The 19793-nt window shown below is 42.7% G+C and overlaps 1 protein-coding gene across 2 annotated transcripts in view; it reads left to right on the forward strand.

Moving 5' to 3' along the window:
* Positions 1-19793, forward strand: part of chd1l (chromodomain helicase DNA binding protein 1-like) — a 113797-nt gene continuing 94004 nt past the window's right edge. Inside the window, exons 1-4 of one of the 2 annotated variants that reach the window (XM_080203581.1) lie at positions 1-254; positions 9794-9906; positions 16647-16753; positions 19164-19275. In XM_080203581.1, the coding sequence (XP_080059707.1) occupies positions 155-254; positions 9794-9906; positions 16647-16753; positions 19164-19275 (432 nt within the window). In that variant the 5' untranslated portion in view covers positions 1-154. Of the gene's footprint in view, positions 255-9793; positions 9907-16646; positions 16754-19163; positions 19276-19793 lie in introns of those variants that run through there. The other variant, XM_080203582.1, reaches the window with a different exon arrangement.

The following is a 19793-nucleotide window of genomic DNA, read 5'->3' on the forward strand; positions in this document are numbered from 1 at the left end:
TCATTTCCGCCCCTGCCTTTCACAGTGAGGCGGGGGCCATTCCTGTCCCGTTCGGTGTGTTGTTAGTTTTGGAGGACCTCAAGCGGTCGTCGGCAGCTTCTCTGCTCCCAGACCCGTTCCTTCCCCCGGCGGTCACATAGAGCAAGAATTAGAGATGTCTCAGTTTGTACAAAACCTTCGCAACTTACTGAGCCGCCAGCCGGGAGAGTTTGAGCGGGTTGAGGAGCAGGATGTTAGGAGGTGGGGTCTGACAGGTCAGTGTTGTTTTAGCGCGTTAAGCTGTCTCCCGGCTCTGAGGCAGGATCGAGGACTCTCCATTCGTCACAGGCCTCTCCTGGTTAACCCATCGCCTCTTTCCGGGAAGCCCCAACTGCTTTAATCCCCCCTGTCACACAACCTGGCCTCCTTTAGACTCACTCAACCATTGCTGTTGATACCCTCAGTAATATGTTTGTCTCTTTGTGACTATTTCTGGACAGTTCTGAATGTTTCAGTCACACTAAACTATTCACATTAACCACACTCTATAGGATGGAAGGGATCTTTTGATCCAAACAGCCGATTGGTCCATGGGAGGGACTTAGTGCTCCCAATCAGGTTCTACTTCCCCTCGACCTAGGCCAATGTGAAGGGGCAATGGGATATTGCCATTGTTTATGATCATAGTTAGCAGCTTATTCAGAATAACTTGGAATAGATTATGACCTGGGTTGTTTGTACACGTTTCACAAACTTCGAGGAGTTAAGGATATGGCTTTGGTACAACATTAAAACAGTTTCATATCTGTGATGTGTTAATACCAATGTTCTAAATAGACTCAATCTCAGCCGTTCAACCGAAGTAACCTCTATGCTTTTTGTCCAAATTACTTTTCCTATTTGGCCTCTTGTGCATGAACATATCTTCCTTTCCTGAGTTTAGTTTCAGAGTGGGACCTGATCCCAACTCTGTAAATGACTGTGCCAAAACTGTAGGATGTATTGTAGGGTGGCTGGCATTATTGATCCCCTCCTTCGCCTTCCCCTCTCCTTGCGAACATCTGGAACATGCCTATTCTACTTAATATTAAAACCTATATTTACTTTGTTTCTGTTTAGTTTAGTGTGTTGACATTCCTAACTATTCATCATTGTACTTATTTTACATTTTGATTAACCTTACTGAGCATCAAGATAATGAATTTTGGCTGTAGACCGTTATGTTTTTTGATTCCCATAATTTAGGAATAATCACATCTTAGATTCTAAAGCCTGTGAGATTGATGGGCTTTTTAAATTTTTTCATGGGATGTGGGCATCAGTGACAAGGCCAGCATTTGTTGCCTATCCCTATTATGTCCCTAACATAATGTTACTTGGCCCATGACTGCAATGGAGCATTAAAATCTGGCACCAAAGAATATTCATATAACAATTAGTTCCTAGCTTTTTCTGACTGATATAACATGGTAGAATACGTTCTTCAATGTGTATCCATTGCCAGCATCAAATGCTTTCAAATCAGTTGCAGAGTATAGCTGACAGGAATGAGATACTTTAGCTACAAGGAGAGGAAAGAGAAATTGGGCTCTTTCATTGGAACAGGTTGACCAGAGGTGGGGGAAATGTCTGATAGAGATATGATAATTTTTGAGGTAAATCAGGAGAAATTATTTCTGATTGGTAAAATGTAGGTACAAATTCAAGAACATTACCATAAGAATAAAAGAAGAGATCAGGAGATTTTTTTTTTATGTGGGGCCTTTGGAACCTGTGGTGTTGTTTCAGAAAAAAAGTAGAATCCAAAGCCCCTTTAAAATGAAATGGGTCAGTAATTTGAAACAGTGAGAAATGAAAAGGACAGGGGAATTGGTTGTTGCTTGTCAACTCATTTAGAACACTGGCACAAGTTCCTGTGCATGCTAACTTACATTGGTTCTTTGTTCAGCAATGCGTCAGCTTTAAAATTATAATTCATTATAACCTATTTTTTTGATCCAGTCTTTGACCATATATCCTAACATACCTTTATGTGGCTTGGTTTTGTGTTTTGGTTGTTAACACACCTTGAAGTGTCTTGGACCATTTTACTTTGTTAAAGGTGCTTCATAAATTAAAGGTGTTGTTTCTAATGTAAGGTTCCATGATTCTTTCAGTGCTATTTCTCTCACTAGTTTCAAGAAATATATTCTCCCCACTGAATTAGTGTGGCACTTGCTGAGCCAAACTATAAAGGCATAACTAGTTAGAGGCAACTTTCAGCTTTAGGCCCCACATCTCTATGAATTGAATTATTTCAAAAACATAGATTTAGAACCTTCAGCAGAGCAGCAATATTCTGAAAAGGGCCCCAGCCCCAGACTGAAGATGGAGTGCGCTGCTAATTCATTGTGTAAAACTCCACTGTTTAATTTTTATAAAATAAAAAATACACTTAGAAGTGAAGAGTACATATGTTAATTATGATGTACCATAATTTGATACTAATCACTTGCTGAAGTTTGTCACCTTGCCACTATTTTATCAAATGTATATTCAACTATTTTTATATAAATGTACTGTATTCATCTGTAAAGTTGCATTTTTAAAATGCAATTAACTTTGGTTTTTTAATAAAGCAATAAAACTGTGGATTTAAGATGGTTGAGTTTCTTTATTTCATGTTTGTTCATGATCTTGATTCTACTTCAGCAATTAATAACATAACATAGAAGGCAGTGGTGTAGTGTTATTGTCACTGGACTAGCAATCTGGAGACCCAGCTATGAATCCCACTGTGGCAGATGATGAAATTTGAATTCAGTACAAAAGTCTGGAATTCAAAGTCTAGATGATGTCTTAAAAATCCATCTTGTCCACTCGTTCTTTAGGAAAGGAAATCTGTTGTTCTTAACTGGTCTGGCCTACATGTGACTCCAGATCCACAGCAATATGATTGACTCTTAAATGCCCTCAGGTGTGGGCAATAAACACTGGCCCACCCAGCCATGCCTAAATCCCATGAACGAATTAAAAAAAATGCACCTATATATATATATTTGTCAGTAGCTATTTTGCTTATTGGTTATTGCACACATGGTATTTTAGGATGAACTTGTTGAATGTTACAACAAAGAAGTATACTTTTAGTTGATCCAGTTGATTATGGTATTTCCCTGTTTGCTGGAGCTGAGAGAGAGAGAGAGAGAGAGCTAAGATTTTACCTGTTAAACACCTGTTTAAAATAAGTTTAAAGCACTTTACTCTTTGTAGAACTGTTTAAAGCATTTATTTATTGTATTTACTGCTTTAAGAATTCTGAGGGTGTGGTGAAAAGGCATTTGTGGACCAGCCAGCTTTAATTATCAAGGGGCCACACGGTGAAGCCTTCCATTGTTTGCTGGAGCTGAGAGAGAGAGCTAAGATTTTACCTGTTAAACACCTGTTTAAAATAAGTTTAAAGCACTTTACTCTTTGTAGAACTGTTTAAAGCATTTATTTATTGTATTTACTGCTTTAAGAATTCTGAGGGTGTGGTGAAAAGGCATTTGTGGACCAGCCTGCTTTAAATCAGCGCCAGGTTTAAAAAGGAGGCCTGGTGTAGACAGCGGGCAGCGTCTGAGCGGGCAGCGGAGTGAGTGGGAAGCAGAGTGAGTTAATAGGGCTTAATATCAAAAAGGGCTTGAGGGAAAAAAGGCCAGGTGAGTTTGTTTGAAAAAAAACAAGGAAAAAAATTTTTTCAAAACTGCTACAGCAAGAAACAAGGAAAAAAATTTTTTTCCCCATAAAAAATTACAGTGAATAATGGAGGGGCATGTGATGTGTGGTTTCTGTATGATGTGGGAACTGGTGGACCCCAGGGTCCTTCCCAGTGACCATGTCTGCAGTAAGTGCAGGTTGCTGGAGGAGCTCCAGCTCAAGGTGGATGAGCTGGCCTCTGAGCTACAGACACTGAGGCTCATCAGGGGGAGAGAGGGTGCCCCTAGACTGGCTAAATCTAAGGGTCAGGGACAAAAGGGGGCTGCTGGGAGGAGGAGGAAGGGGGGTGAGGAGCGGAGGCCTCAGCCTCTTAATCTGCATAACAGGTTTGAGGTTCTTGCTTCCAGTCTGGAAGAGGACGAGGCAGGTGAGGTTGGTGAGCAAACTGCACACGGTACAGTGATGCAGCAGGACATAGGCAAAGAGAAGGGGAAAAGGAACGTAGTAGTGATTGGAGATAGTGGGGTGAAGAGTATTGACACTGTCCTTTGTCACAATGACAAAGTGCACAGAAGGGTGTGTTGTCTGCCTGGTGCTCGGGTACAGGATGTCGCAGCTGGGCTGCAGAGGAACCTGGAGTGGGAGGGTGAGAACCCGGTCGTTGTAGTACATGTGGGTGCCGGCGACGTAGGCAAAGTGCGGACTGAGGATCTGGGGAGGGAGTATGAGAAGCTGGGAATGGAATTAAAAAGTAGAACCGACAAGGTGGTCGTCTCTGGGCTACTGCCTGAACTGAGTGCGGACGGGCGTAGGATTGACAGGATAAAGGAAGTGAATGGGTGGCTCAGGGATTGGTGTGGGAGGAATGGGTTCGAATTTATGGGGCATTGGCACCAGTATTGGGGTAGGTGGGACTTGTTCGGGCGGGATGGGGTTGGTCTGAATCGTGCTGGGACCAGAGTGTTGGCGAATCGAGTAAAGAGGACTGTAGACAGGGCTTTAAACTAATTAGGGGGGGGGGGAGGGTGCGAGGGTAGGTGACGCTACGAGGTCTAAAGTTAAGGATAGGGTACAGGTAAGGGAAGAGGCCGAGGATGTCCCAATTGGTGGCGTTACGGCAAATAGGGTCCAGGTGAAGGCTGGGATGAAGGCGCTTTATCTGAATGCACAAAGCATTCGGAATAAAGTGGATGAGCTGATGGCGCAGATCGACACAAATGGATACGATCTGGTGGCCATTACAGAGACGTGGCTGCAAGGTGACAGGGACTGGGAGATGAATGTACAGGGCTATCAAGTGTTTAGGAAGGATAGGCAGGAGGAAAGAGGGGGTGGCGTAGCTCTGCTGATTAAGGATAGTATCAAGGTGGTAGCAAGGGATGATATCGGAGCCAAAGAGTAGAACGTGGAATCGTTGTGGGTGGAGATTAGGAACAGCAAAGGGAGGAAGACGCTGGTGGGTGTCGTCTATAGGCCCCCGAATAATGATCTGGAGGTGGGGCGGGCTGTTAACACGCAAATAAGTGCGGTGTGCAGGAATGGGACGGCAGTAGTTATGGGAGATTTCAATCTGCATATTGATTGGTCGACCCATGTTGGACGAGGTGGGCTCGAGGAGGAGTTCTTGGAATGCTGCCGGATAATTTCCTTGAACAGTGTGTGTTGGAGCCGACGAGGGAGCGAGCTATCTTGGATCTGGTGCTATGTAATGAGGCGGGTAGAATTAGGGACCTTGCGGTGAAGGATCCTCTTGGAGAGAGTGATCATTGTATGGTGGAGTTTCTGGTGCAGATGGAAGAGGAGAAAGTGGGTTCCCGGACACGCGTCCTTTGTTTGAATAGAGGGGAGTATGGTAGGATGAGAGAAGAATTGGCGAATGTGGACTGGGGGAGTGCGTTGGAAGGTAGGTCTGCTGAGGAGCAGTGGAGGATCTTTAAGGAGATCTTTCTTGGTGCTCAGCAGAAATTTATTCCGATGGTTAAAAAGGACAGTAGGAAGAGAGGTAATAAGCCGTGGATAACGAAGGAGGTGAAGGAAAGTGTTAAATTAAAAGCGGAGGAATTTAGAGTAGCTAAGAGTAGTGGGCGAGAAGAGGATTGGGAAAGGTTTAAATGTCAACAAAGATTGACAAAGAAGTTGATAAAGGAGGGTAGGAGAAGCTATGAGGCTGGGCTAGCACTTAATATAAAAAAGGATAGCAAGAGTTTTTATAAATATATAAAAAGGAAGAGGCTGGCTAGGGTGAACGTTGGTCCTTTAGAGGATGAGAAAGGGGAGCTAGTGGTAGGGGATGGGGATATGGCTAAGGTCTTGAATAACTTTTTTGTTTCTGTCTTCACGGAGGAGGACGTGAATAATTTGCCGGGTGTTAGCGATGGAAAGGTGGTAGGAATGGAGGGTCTTAATGACATTACTGTTACTAGAGAGGTGGTGCTCGACAGACTGGAGGGGCTGATTGTGGACAAGTCCCCAGGACCGGATGGAATGCATCCGAGGGTTCTGAAAGAAATGGCGGAGGTGATAGTGGATGCCTTGGTGGTTATTTTCCAGACGTCGCTGGATTCCGGGGAAGTGCCGGAAGATTGGAAAACGGCTAATGTTACGCCGTTGTTTAAGAAGGGTGCCAGGCAAAAGGCGGGGAATTATAGGCCGGTTAGTTTAACGTCTGTGGTAGGTAAAATGTTAGAATCCGTCATTAAGGAGGAAATTGCGAGGCATCTTGAAGGGAATTGCTTGATAGGGCGGACGCAACACGGTTTCATTAAAGGGAAGTCGTGTCTGACAAATTTACTGGAGTTCTATGAGGATGTGTCTAGGGCAGTGGATAGAGGAGAGCCGGTGGATGTGGTCTTTCTGGATTTTCAGAAGGCGTTTGACAAGGTACCTCACAAGAGGTTATTGCAGAAGGTCAGGGGACATGGAGTTGGGGGTAGGGTGTTAGCGTGGATAGAGGATTGGTTGTCAAATAGGAGGCAGAGAGTGGGGGTCAATGGGTGCTATTCGGATTGGCGGTTGGTGACTAGTGGGGTGCCCCAGGGGTCGGTGCTGGGGCCTCAGCTATTTACCATTTATATAGATGATCTGGAGGAGGGAACCGAGTGCAGGGTGTCGAAATTTGCTGATGACACCAAGATTGGGGGAAAGGCAAATTGTGCGGAGGGTGTGGAGAGTCTGCAGAAGGATCTAGATAGGCTGGGCGAATGGGCCAGGAAATGGCAAATGGAATTTAATGTTGGCAAGTGTGAGGTGGTCCACTTTGGTAGGAATAATGGTAGGAAGGACTATTACTTACGTGGCGAAAAACTGCAGCAGGCGACGGTGCAGAGGGACCTCGGGGTCCTTGTGCATGAGTCGCAAAAACCCAGCTTGCAGGTGCAGCAGGTGGTCAGGAAGGCAAATGGGATGCTGGCCTTCATAGCGAGGGGGATTGAATATAAAAGTAGGGAGGTCTTGCTGCAGCTGTATAGGGCATTGGTGAGGCCGCAGCTGGAGTACTGTGTGCAGTTTTGGGCGCCGCACCTGCGCAAGGATATTTTGGCCCTGGAGGGAGTGCAGAGGAGGTTTACTAGGCTGATACCGGAGTTGAGGGGATTGAGCTATGAGGAGAGGCTGAATAAACTAGGCTTGTACTCGTTAGAGTTTAGAAGAATGAGGGGAGATCTCATTGAGACGTATAAGATGATGAATGGGATGGATAGGATAGAGGTGGAGAGACTCTTCCCGCTCAAAAAAGACAGTAGGACTAGGGGGCACAGCCTCAAGATAAAGGGGAGGCGGTTTAGAACGGAGTTGAGGAGGAACTTCTTCACTCAAAGGGTGGTGAATCTCTGGAATTCTCTGCCCGTTGAAGTGGTGGAGGCTGCCTCGCTAAATATTTTTAAGAAGCGGGTTGATGGGTTCTTGATAAGAGAGGGGATTAAGGGTTATGGGGAGAGGGCGGGAAAGTGGAACTGAGCCACAACAGATCAGCCATGATCTTATTGAATGGCGGGGCAGGCTCGAAGGGCTAGATGGCCTACTCCTGCTCCTATTTCTTATGTTCTTATGTTCTTATCAGCCACCTAGGCTTCATGCATTATCCTGCTTAGACCCCTTTCAAACACTCTCTTTCTCAAACAACTTTTTTATGATTGAATAGACTTGGTTTATATTCCCTGAAGTTTAGAAGGATGAGAAGTGATCTGATGGAAACTTATAACATTAAGGGGCCTGACAGGGTAGGTGCTGAGAAGATGTTTCCTGTGGCTGGGGAATCTAGAACATGTGGGTCACAGGCTCATATTAAAGAATTGATCATTTCTTTGAAAGTTTATTTGTAGTCACAAAACTTACATTAACACTGCAATGAAGTTACTGTGAAATTCCCCTGGTCACCACAGTCCAGCACATGCATTTAACCAGCACATCTTTCAAAATGTGGGAGGAAACCAGAGCACACAGACGGGGGAGAACATACAAACTCCACACGGACAGTGACCCAGGCTGGGAATCAAACCTGGGTCCCTGGCACTGTGAAGCAGCAGTGCTAACCACTGTGCTACTTTGCCACCCCATTTAGGACTGAGATGAGGAGATTGTCTTCACTCAAAATGTTGTGAATCTTCGAAATCCACCCTTAAGAGTTGTGAATGCTTAATCATTGAGTGTATTCACGACAGTGACAAATAGATTTTTGATGTACTAAGGGAATGAAGAGAATTGTGGATAATCTGAGAAAGTGGAGATGACATAAAAGATCAACAATACTTTTACTAAATGACAGCAGGCCCGAAGGATCAATAGCCTTACCCATTCCCATTTATGATGTTCTTAAGTTCTTATGGAAATTACAAAGTCTATTGGAAGTAGAATCTTTGAATATTTTCAAGGCAGAGCTAGATAGATGCTTGATAAACAAGGTGCTGAAAGGTTACAGGGTAGGTGAGAGGTTACAGTCAGATCAGCCATGATCTTATTGAATGACAGAGCAAGCTTGAAAGGCTGAGTGACTGCTCCTTCTGTGTATGTAATTTAATAATATTTTCTGAAACACCATTCTGAATGTATTCAATCTCTGTGTGACAGAAGTTTCTTCTAACTCACCCTCTGGTTTTTAATGAATATTTTAACTGAGCTCATCTCAGTACTGTTTCATCAACTAGCAGAAGCAGCCTATCATTATTTACATTATAACGTTATAATGTTAAAGCCCCTTTAAAACCATCCCTAACCTTATCAATTTTGGTAGTTTTTAAAGCTTCTTATGCCACCCGTGAATTGTAATCCCTCAACCCCAGCAACATCTCAGTGCATCACCTTTCATTGATGGGAGCGTACACAACTAGTTATGACTGCTCCTCTTTCAAATTCAACATAATTTCCTTGCCATTATATTCCATACCTTTAGGTCCAAACCAGTTACGTAATTTGTCCTTTTAACAGCTGTATCCAATTGTGCTGACTTGAATGATTTGCTTATCTATACACCAATTTCACTTTGCCCCTCGACTCTGTAGTTTTATTATTTAAAGTTCATTTAGTTTCTCTATTCTTCATGGGTGGCATGGTGGCACAGTGGTTAGCACTGCTTCCTCAGGCACAGGGACCCTGTTTCAATGGAGTCTGCATGTTCTCCCCATGTCTGCATGGGTTTCCTCCAGGTGCTCCGATTTCCTCCCATAATCCAAAAGACATGCTAAATTCTCCCTCAGTGTAACTGAACAGGTGCCAGAGTGTGTCGACTAAGGGATTTTCACAGTAACTTCATTGCAGTATTAACGTGAGACTAAATTTCTAAAATCTTACTTAATACTTCTACATAGAGATTTGTCTGCCCATCCTACTGACCTTACCATGTTCCACAATTCTTTAAAATACTTACCACTATTTTTCATATTCCAACTTGGTATAATCAACAAATGTTGACATTGTTCCTTAAATTCTTAAAACCTGATAATTTGACTATATTATGAATACAAACAGCCCTAACTCTGAGCAACACTCACCATACCGTACCAGTCTGGAATACATCCTTTTATTCTTTGCCTCCAAGTTTCAGCGCATATCCTTTAGTTTAACATGCCACTATTTATTATAACTCTTATTTGGTTCCATATCAAACAGCAGGCTCAGTTACTGGTCATATTTTTCTTTTTAGGTATAAGCCTTCGTCCATATCAACTTATTGGTTTAAATTGGCTGGCTCAATGCCATAGTATTCAACATGGCAGCATCCTTGCAGATGAGATGGGTCTTGGTAAAACATGTCAGGTAAGGCAGCTTATACTAACTTCTTGTAATATCGAGACTGTTTTATTAATGTTAAATTGTTGATATTGCACTTGAGACAGCTTGTTGTAAATAATAATAACTGATGTCGCTTCCTAGCAAACACATTGGCCATTTGTAAATGTGAACACTTTGCTCACCAAGATTCTGAAATCACAAAGCTGTTCAGATTGTTTTGTATCTAATTCACCTGGATTTGGATGAACGCAGATAAATTCTACCTTATGTGGCAGTATACTGGGTCCTGCTTCTCATGTTGGATTCTGCCTTAACAAAATCAGAGATTAATTCTGTAACCTGCCACGCAGTCATGCCACCTCTATCATTTCTACGTTGCCAAAGTTTCCACCTCCATGGTAATATGTAGAATAATGGTGTATTCTAATCGTGGAATCTGCTGAACTCATGCTCTATTTTAAATCCTTGGTCAGAATACTTCTGCATTCTTAGACTATACTTTAGCAGAAGGAGAAGGAGTATGTCACAGGGCATACAGTTTCTATGCTTGGCAGCCTTCTGATTGCTATGATTTATTATTGTCACATATTAGTATACAATCAAAAATATTGTTTCTTGGGCACTATACAGATAATGCATACCATTCCCAGAGAAGGAAAGGAGAGGGTGCTGAATGTAGTAGTCATAGATAGGGTGTAGAAAAAGATCAACTTAATATAAGTTTAGTCCATTCAGAAGTCTAATGGCAGCAGGAAAGAAGTCGTTCTTGAGTTAGTTGGTACATGACGTCAGACTACTGTATATTTTTCTGAACGGAAGAAGGTGGAAGAGAGAATGTCTGGGGTGCGTGGGGTCCTTGATTATGTTGGCTGCTTTTCTGAGGCAGTGAAAAGTGTGGACGGAGTCGATGGATGGGAGGCTGGTTTGAGTGATGAATTGGGCTACTACCCTTTGTAGTTTCTTGTTGTCTTGGACAGAGCAGGAATCATACCAAGCTGTGATACATCTGGTAAGGATGCTTTCTATGGTGCATCTGTAAAAGTTTTTGAGAGTCATTGCAGACATGCCAAATTTCATTAGCATTTTGAGAAAAGAGAGGCGTTGGTGGGCTTTCTTAACTGTAGCATTGGCTCGGGAGAGACCAGAACAGGTTGTTGGTGATCTGGACACCTAGAAACTTGAAGCTCTCAACCATTTGGGATGAACGAGTACACTATCAAGGGCAGAAGTCTGAGTAGTGTTGAAGAGCAGAAGGATCTTGGGGTCCGGGTCCACAGGACTCTTAAATCGGCCTCGCAGGTGGAGGAGGTGGTCAAGAAGGCGTATGGTGTACTGGCCTTCATTAATCGAGGGATTGAGTTTAGGAGTCGGGAGGTAATGCTGCAACTTTATAAGACCCTTGTCAGGCCTCATTTAGAGTATTGTGCGCAGTTCTGGTCGCCTCACTATAGGAAAGATGTAGAAGCTATTGAGAGGGTACAGAGGAGATTTACAAGGATGTTGCCTGGACTGGGAGGCATGCCTTATGAAGTTAGGTTGAGGGAGCTGGGACTCTTTTCCCTGGAGAGACGAAGGTTGAGAGGCGACCTGATAGAAGTTTACAAAATGTTGAGAGGAATAGATAGGGTGGACTCTCAGAGGCTATTTCCCCGGGTTGAAATGGTTGCTACGAGAGGACACAGATTTAAGGTGCAGGGAGGGAAGTTCAGAAGTGATGTTAGGGGTAAGTTTTTCACTCGGAGGGTGGTGAGTGAATGGAATCGGCTGCCGTCAGTGGTGGTGGAGGCGAACTCGCTGGGGTCTTTTAAAAGACTTCTGGATGAGTATATGGGGTTTAATGAGATTGAGGGTTACAGATAGGTCTGTAGGTTGGTAGGTGTTGATGTGATCGGTGCAACTCGTGGGCCGAAGGGCCTGTTTGTGCTGTAGTGTTCTATGTTCTATGTTCTATTTCCACTTCAACCCCATTGATGTACACAGGGGCATGTCCTTCACCACACTTCCTGAAGTTGATGACAATCTCCTTTGTTTTACTGACACTGAGGGAGAGATTATTGTTGTAGCACCATTTCACCAGATTCTCTTTCTTTGCTGTACTCTGTCTTATCATTGTTTGAGATCTGATCCACTATGGTGGTGTCATCAGCAAACTTGAAAATCGAATTGAATGGGAATTTGGTCACACAGTCGTAGGTGTATAACGGGTATATTAAGGTGCTGAGGACAGAGCTTTGTGTTGAGCATAATCGTGGTGGAGTCGTTGCTTGTCCTTACTGATTGCAGTTTGTGGGCTAGGAAATCTAGGATCCAGCCACAGAGGGAGGAGCCGAGCCCTAGGCTAATGTGTTCAGAGATAAGTTTTGTCGGAATAATAGTGTTTGAGGCTCAGTTGTAGTCAATAAGTAGGCATCTGACGTTAATATCTTTGTTATCCAGGTGTTCCAAGGTTGAGTGTAGGGCCAGGGAGATGGTGTTTGCTGTGGATTTATTGCAGCAATAGGCAAACTGTAGTGGATCCAGGCAATCTGGGAGGCCGGAATTGATCTGTGCCAGAACTAACCTTTTGAAGCACTTTGTAACGGTGGATGTCAGAGCCACCGGGCAGTAGTCATTAAGGCACGCCACCTGGCTTTTTTGGTACAGGGTTGTTGAAGTGGGTAGGGACCTCAGATTGGTTAAGGAGAGGTTAAAGATGTAGGCGATTACCTCTGCCAGCTGGTCTGCATAGGATCTAAGTGCTCATCCAGGTTCCCATCCAGGCCAATTGTTTTCTGTGGGTTGACTTTCAAAAAGGCTGCTGTGATGTCTGCAGTGGTGACCTCAGATAACAGTTCGGCTGATGCTTCCTGGGCAGAAGGCGTGCTTTCACTGACCTCCTGCTCAAAATGGGCATAGAATGCGTTTTGCTCACTGGGGAGGCATGCATTGGTGCTGGCGATTTTACATGCCTTCACCTTGTATGATGCTTTCTATGATCCTGTGATTGTAGTCAGTTGTGTCTTGCAGACCTTGCCATGGTTGGTGGGGGTCTGTGTGGCTATCCTGGGACTCTAGCTTGGTCTGGTACTATTTCTTTGATGGTTCTCTGTATTTGGAATTTCTTGTATAGGTCAGGGTCGCCTGACGCCTCAGACCGGGACTTCAGCAAGCAGTGGATGTTCCTGTTCATCCATGGTTTGCTTCTTTGGCGCACAGTCTTTCACACACTTATTAATGAAATCATTCATCCATCTTGTGAGACAGTGGTTTGTGCCATGGTGGCAACTTTGTGTTAAATATTGCCTGTTGTAGCTCAGGAGGCCCACTCTGGCTTGGCAGTTTTGCTGCATTTTCTGCAGAGGAAGGTAGAAGGTTGAGAAGGTGGAGGATTTGCAGCTTTGTCTTCTCTGAATGACCCTCTTTTTGGTCAGCCAAGCAATTCATTTCTGTTTGCCTCTTCCAATGCTCCTCCAAAAAGGCAGCCTTCAGAGGTCACAGCTATATTTGATTGTCACCCAATTTCCACTGTCAATATCTGCTACTTTCTTTTCTTGTTTGCAGTGTCCTTGTAGCAGGAGAATGGATGCCCAGGAGGTCATGACTCAGTGGCCAGTTCACAATACAGAGAGTCTTTAAGCATATTGCCATCATCCGTGAGGTGAATGAGGCTGAGACAACGCATATGTAATTGGCTTAGTAATGTGTGAATGTTGATGGAATTAGCATGCCTCAGGGCCACAGACTTTGTCCTGTCAATCGATGCCAAATATACATCTGCAAAAGCACAGATGGAAACTGTTCAACCTTTTCTACTGCCTAGCATATGTTGCACAGGCATTATCACTCTATTACAAATACTGGCAGCTCCTAAACTATGTCCTTATTTGAGCAACGGACTGCTGAGCTGCTGAGATGTCGAATGTACAAAGTAGGAACAGAAGTAAGCCATTGGGCCCTTTGAGCCTGCTCTGCCATTCAACAAGAGAATGGTTGATCTGTTTGTGTTTGAAGTTCTACGTTCCTATTACCTTAATAATCCTTGATTCCCTTGCCTAACAACAATCTATTTATCTCTCTCTGCCTTAAAGGGTATATCCATATCACAAATCCCATGATGACTAATGGACTAACCACTAACTTATCCAATCTACCATGTTCTTCAAAATGTGGTCTTTTTCAATCTCAAGAGAACCTTTGACTCTACCAAAAGTGAAAGTTTATGGAATATCCTCCTCGAATTGGCTGCCTTCAGAAATTTATCATCATCCTCCACCTGCGCCATGCGATCCTCACCAACAGAACAACAACAGACCCCATTAAGTCAAGACTAGGTGCAAACGAGGTTGTGCCATTGCACCAACACTCTTCTCTGTCTTCCTTGCAGCAACACTGCACCTCACCTCCAATAATTATTTGTGTGGAGATAATTTACAGAGCAGAAAGGAAACTTTTTAACCTGTGTTACCTTCAGTCCAAAACCAAAATCACTCCAACGTCAGTCATTGAGCTCCAGTGTATAAATGATGCTTGTGCATGTGCTCACTCAGAAACTGAGTCATTATGAACTTATTATTAGAAGCACATGAGAAAATGTGCCTTTCACTAAACATGTGGAAAACTTGAGATATTTTTCAACAAGCTCTCACCGCACAAACATCTCCTCATTGATTAAGATCAATGGCTGGATCCTGTAAGATGTGTAACATTTTCCATATCTCAGGAATCTAGTTCATCATCGTCTCCGATGAACCAGCTCAGTCTTTGGTCCACTGAGGAAAAGAGTATTTGAGGAGTAGGATATCAAAGCCAGGACTAAGATCATGGTTTGCCTGGGAGTTGTGTTCCCCATGCTCCTATATATCTTGGAGATTTGGACAGTCTACATCTCAAAACACTGGAGAAGTACCAGGAGAGGTGCCTTCGCAAGATCCTCCAAATCTATTGTGAAGAAAGGTGTTCCAACAATAACCCTATGTATTTACCATGGTTAATCCACCTAATACACACATCTTTGCGCTGTGGGAGGAAACTGGAGCACCTGGAGGAAACACATGCAGACACAGGGAGTAAGTGCAGACCAAGGCCGAAATAAAATCTGGGTCCATGGTGTTGTGAGGCAGCAATGCTAACCACTGTGCTGTCAATTGGTCATAGTTGTTTGTCAGTCTGCACACTGATAGCAGATGCAAGGAGAAGATAGTGATAAAATCCATCTACAGGGAGGCTTTGACCTGAGTGCCTCCATTGCTTGGGATCATCCAGGTTCTTCTTTCACCCAGTCTTATAAGTTCATCAGGAACTCGCAGAGGAGAGAAGACACAAACTTCTGAAAAACACAACTACGTGACTCTGTTGAGCATCACCAGCCCTGCATGAGGCAGTGTCTGCAGATCATACATTAGACTTATCAGACATCTCAGAACACATCTAACCAGAGAGGAAGCAAGTCACTTTTTAATCCTGAGGAAATTCCTAAAAGGAAGAAGGTAGAGGAGTGTGGTGAGGATGCTGACTTGGAAGACTCAGCTTGGTATTCTTAGTTTGGTTGTTGTTGTTCTGAGGAGCCATTAGTTCCCTGTTTTTTCTCCATGATGATACTTGGGCAAATCAGGGTTGATGTATCAACCAATTAGCATCCTTTTCTCCTTTAATATAAATTGTTGTGATTATTTGAAAGTTGGTATTCTTGCATTTGTCCTGATTAGTGCAAGACTAAAAGCTTTGGCAAAATGTCCCACTTTTCAGCAATATCACATTCTGCACTGTCATGTGATTAAGTACTTAGTGCTTTTGAACAAATTTGTCTTCAAAATACGTCACTGTCTGTGTGCAATTTGTACTTTCTCCATGTGTCTGCATGAGCTTCCTCTGGGTGCTCCAGTTTCCTCCCACAGTCCAAAGATATGCAGGTTCAGGTTAGCTCCTGAACAGGTGCCAGAGTGTGGTGACCAGAGGATTTTCATAGTAACTTCATTACAGTGTGAATGTAAGCCTACTTGTGACGAATAAGTAAACTTTAAACTTTGAACAAGAATACATTTCAGTAGGAGTATGTTTAGTAATGATTGTTGTTTTCTCTTTGATTGCAAACAAAGACACCAGATGCTGAGGCATTTTCAACATGTGAGCACAAGTAGTTGAACTTGTTATTTATTTATTTTCCTGAGCATTTCCAGATCTCAGTAGCATGACAAAGAGAAATCCACTGCAGAAACTTGTCAGCCTATAGTAACTATCTCAAAATCACATCAGAAAAACGAAGAGCAACCTGGTTAAGTGTTATCACCACAAATTGTCGACAACAATTTGCAGATTGCAGTGCTTTTATCAAGTCCAAAGTACCTGACACAGAAGAAGTTGAAAAATTGGATGCTGGGTCAAAGAAATAAATGTTTATTCGGTTGACCAAATGTTTTGTCAAAGAGCTAACTTATAATGAGAGTCTAAAATGAAAAAAAGGAATTGCAGTGACAGTTTATTGAATTCCAGAGTTTGGGGTCCATTGGGCAAAGCCCCCAGTGGGCAGGGGCAAGTGAGAGGGAAAAGACAAAAGGTCAAAGTCAGAAAAACAAAGTATTTGATGGCGCAGCTGTAAGATGGGGAATGTGATACTGATAAGGAAGGATGTGGCCACAAAGGGTTGAAAACATGAGGTTGAAAACTTGAAGAGGCTGGGAGACTGCCTTGTATGTCAACAAGGACAGGAGTCATGGGTGAACAGGATTTGATGCAAACTTGCTCTTATTGTAGTAAATACAATGACATTTCTGTTCTCATTTTTTCAGTCAATATGTTTTCTTCTCTACCTAATTGGAAGAAAAAAGGAGAAAGATCCTTTCTTGATCCTGTGCCCACTATCAGTGCTGAAGAATTGGACAGAAGAACTGGAAGGGTAAAATATATAAAATATATTTATACTGTGTCCTGGGTTGCTTTGTCTTTCAGCTTTGTCTTAATCTCGCTATCAATAGCTGAGAGAACAGTAACATAATAAAGGTGATTTGAGTGGATAAAAGTAACCAGTTTGTCAAAGTAATCCATAAAATTACGGAGCTAATTATGACTTTGGGTGATAAATGTAAAATGCACAATTTCTCCCAGTTATTGTTTTGTATCGATATCAGTGGAAATGAAGATTGAAAGTGATATATAACTCTTGTCTGAACCACCCATTTCACACTATCACTTAAGGCGTGAATTGCTCCTATCTGTTCACATGGCTCACTCGTGCATTGTAACTGTAGGAAAGACGGTGCATTATTTGTCAAGTAAAATGTTTCTGTGCATTTACACCATTGTCTAGTGCCAGTTTTTTACACCCATCATTTCCCATTACATGTTTCTTGGTTGCACTATTGACAGTGACAGCCTAACAAAATGAGAGTTCCATCCTTTACTTATGGCACACAATCCTAACATTGTTTAATAACTCAATGTTAAGTATTTCCATTGTTAAATAGATTTTTTATTGTAATCATCAATAAGAGTTTTTAGGTAATGATTTTTCAACAATGTGGCATGATTTTCCCCACAACCAGACACATGTTTCTCAGTGGTGGAGGCTGCCCACCTTGGGCCAGCAGCAGGATCTTCTGGTCCTGCCATTATGAACGGGAATTTCTGTTGAATGCACCCCTGCTTCCAGGAAACTCGCGGTGGGGGTGCGCCATCAGCGGGATAGAAAATCCCGCCAGCATGATGTTACTTAATCACTAAGTGAGATGCACTGAAAAACAGCAGAAAGGTCACGCATAGAAATCCCTCCCTAAAACCCTTAGCCTCTCCATGTTCTTTCCTTCTTGGGGCAGCGTGGTGGCACAGTGGTTAGCACTGCTGCCTCAGAGCGCTAGGGATCCAGGTTCAATTCCCAGCTTCGGTCTGTGTGGAGTTTGCACATTCTCCCTGTGTCTGCGTGGGTTTCCTCCGGGAGCCCTGGTTTCCTCCCACATCCTGAAAGACGAGCTGGTTAGGTACATTGACCAGAACGGGCACTGGAAAATGGTGACACAGTAACTTCGTTGCAGTGTTAATATATGCCTTACTTGTGACTAATAAATGAACTTTACTTTTACTTATTTGCTAGCATCCTTGAAATCCAGCCAATGAACCAAACTATTGATAGCGCAATCAGTTATCTCCTTTATTTTGGCCTTATGCTCCTGTGAAGCAATTGATTTTTTTTTTCTGGTGTTAAAGATACTTCTATAAATGGAAGTTGTATTTTCTTATAAAAATGACCCTACACTGAATGAATATAAACACATATGGTGCTAGAATAGTTCATTCTTCAATCATCCCATTTTAATAATTTTTACACATTTACCTCACTATTCTCCCTAACCTACACATGTTGGACACTAAGGGGCAATTTAGCATAGCCAATCCACCTAAACCTGCACACCTGGACTGTGGGAGGCAACTGATGGAGACACGACAAATACGTGCAAATTCCACATCGTCACCCAAGACCAGAATCAAACTTGGGTCTTTGGTGCTGTGAGGCAGCAGTGCCATTAGAAGTTTGCCAGCACTGAATTTAAACTGGATGATCAATGATTGCTGGCTTTATCCTTACATGCTTTTTTGAATATGGGCGTAATGTTTGTAATTCTCTAGTCTTCTGGCATATCCCCAAGTCTTGGGAAGACTGAAAGATAATGGCCAGTGCCTCTGAAATTTCCACTCTCACTTTCTTCAATGTGCTTGGCTGCATCTATCCAGTCCCAATGTCTTGTCAAGTAACAATAGTCTATTCAACACTTCCTCCTTGTCAATTTTGAGCCCTTCCAGTGAGTTTCCTTGTCTGTCACCATGGCCTGGGTCACAACTAAAGACAGATGTGAAGTATTAATTTAATATCTCAGCAATGCCCCATGCCTCCATGTGGAAGTTCCCTTTTAGCTCCTTAAATAGGCCTCCTTTTACTACCCTTTTGCTATTTATATACCTATAGAAGACTTTGGGATTCCCCTTTGTTGGCTGCCAAGCCTTTATCATAATCCTTCCTCAATTTTTTTCTCTTCCTCTCTGAACCTTCTGTATTCCTCATGGTTCTCAATTGTACTGTCTACCTAACACCTTTCATAAGTACACCTTTTCCTCTTCATCCTAATTTCTATCTCCTTTTTCATCTAGGGAGCTCTGGATTTGTTAGACCTGACTTTTCCTTTTGACATTATATACCTTGACTTTATCCAAATAATTTATTTCTATCTGACCCAGCTCTGTTCTTCATGTTGGAGGTATAGTGTGTTGCATTACTTCATCACTCTTATGAATATATAAATATTGTTATTTTGCAGGTTTGCTCCACAACTTTCATTGGTTGTATACATGGGAGACAAAGAAACAAGACTGGCTTTGCAACAAGATCTGAAAAATCGCAATTTCCATGTACTTCTCACTACTTATGAGGTATTATGGGTACCCAGCATTGACTGATATAAAGTGGGTTGGTTTATTCAGTTGACTGGATAGCTGGTTTGTGATGCAGAGCAATGCCAACAGCATGGGTTCAATTCCTGTACCGGCTGAGATTGTTCATAAAGGCCATGCCTTCTCAACCTTGTCCTTCGCCTGAGGTGTGTTGATCCTCAGGTTAAATGGCAACTTTATTTACGTAAAGTATATACATTAATAATGTAATATCTTCATATCGCAAATACATGCCAATCTTAATGTATCTGTCATTATTGGATTTCCCTGAGCTAAATACAACTGCCTTTTATGTGGAATTTTATTCGTAATGTGGGGCAGGATGGTATTTGTATGTTTTAATTCGAGGTAGAGGTGCTAAACAAATTTGTTCATCCCACTCGTTTTAGAACAGAAAGTGGATAATCAAAAGCAGCAAAATAGTTTTGGTTCTGCTTAAAATATCTTTGTCATTGAAAAAGATTGATTCAAAAATCGAGCTTTCCAGATGATATGTC

The sequence above is a fragment of the Carcharhinus amblyrhynchos genome, chromosome 15 (genome assembly GCF_965287045.1).
Source record: "Carcharhinus amblyrhynchos chromosome 15, sCarAmb.v2.hapA, whole genome shotgun sequence".
In the NCBI taxonomy this organism is placed as follows: Eukaryota; Metazoa; Chordata; class Chondrichthyes; order Carcharhiniformes; family Carcharhinidae; genus Carcharhinus; species Carcharhinus amblyrhynchos.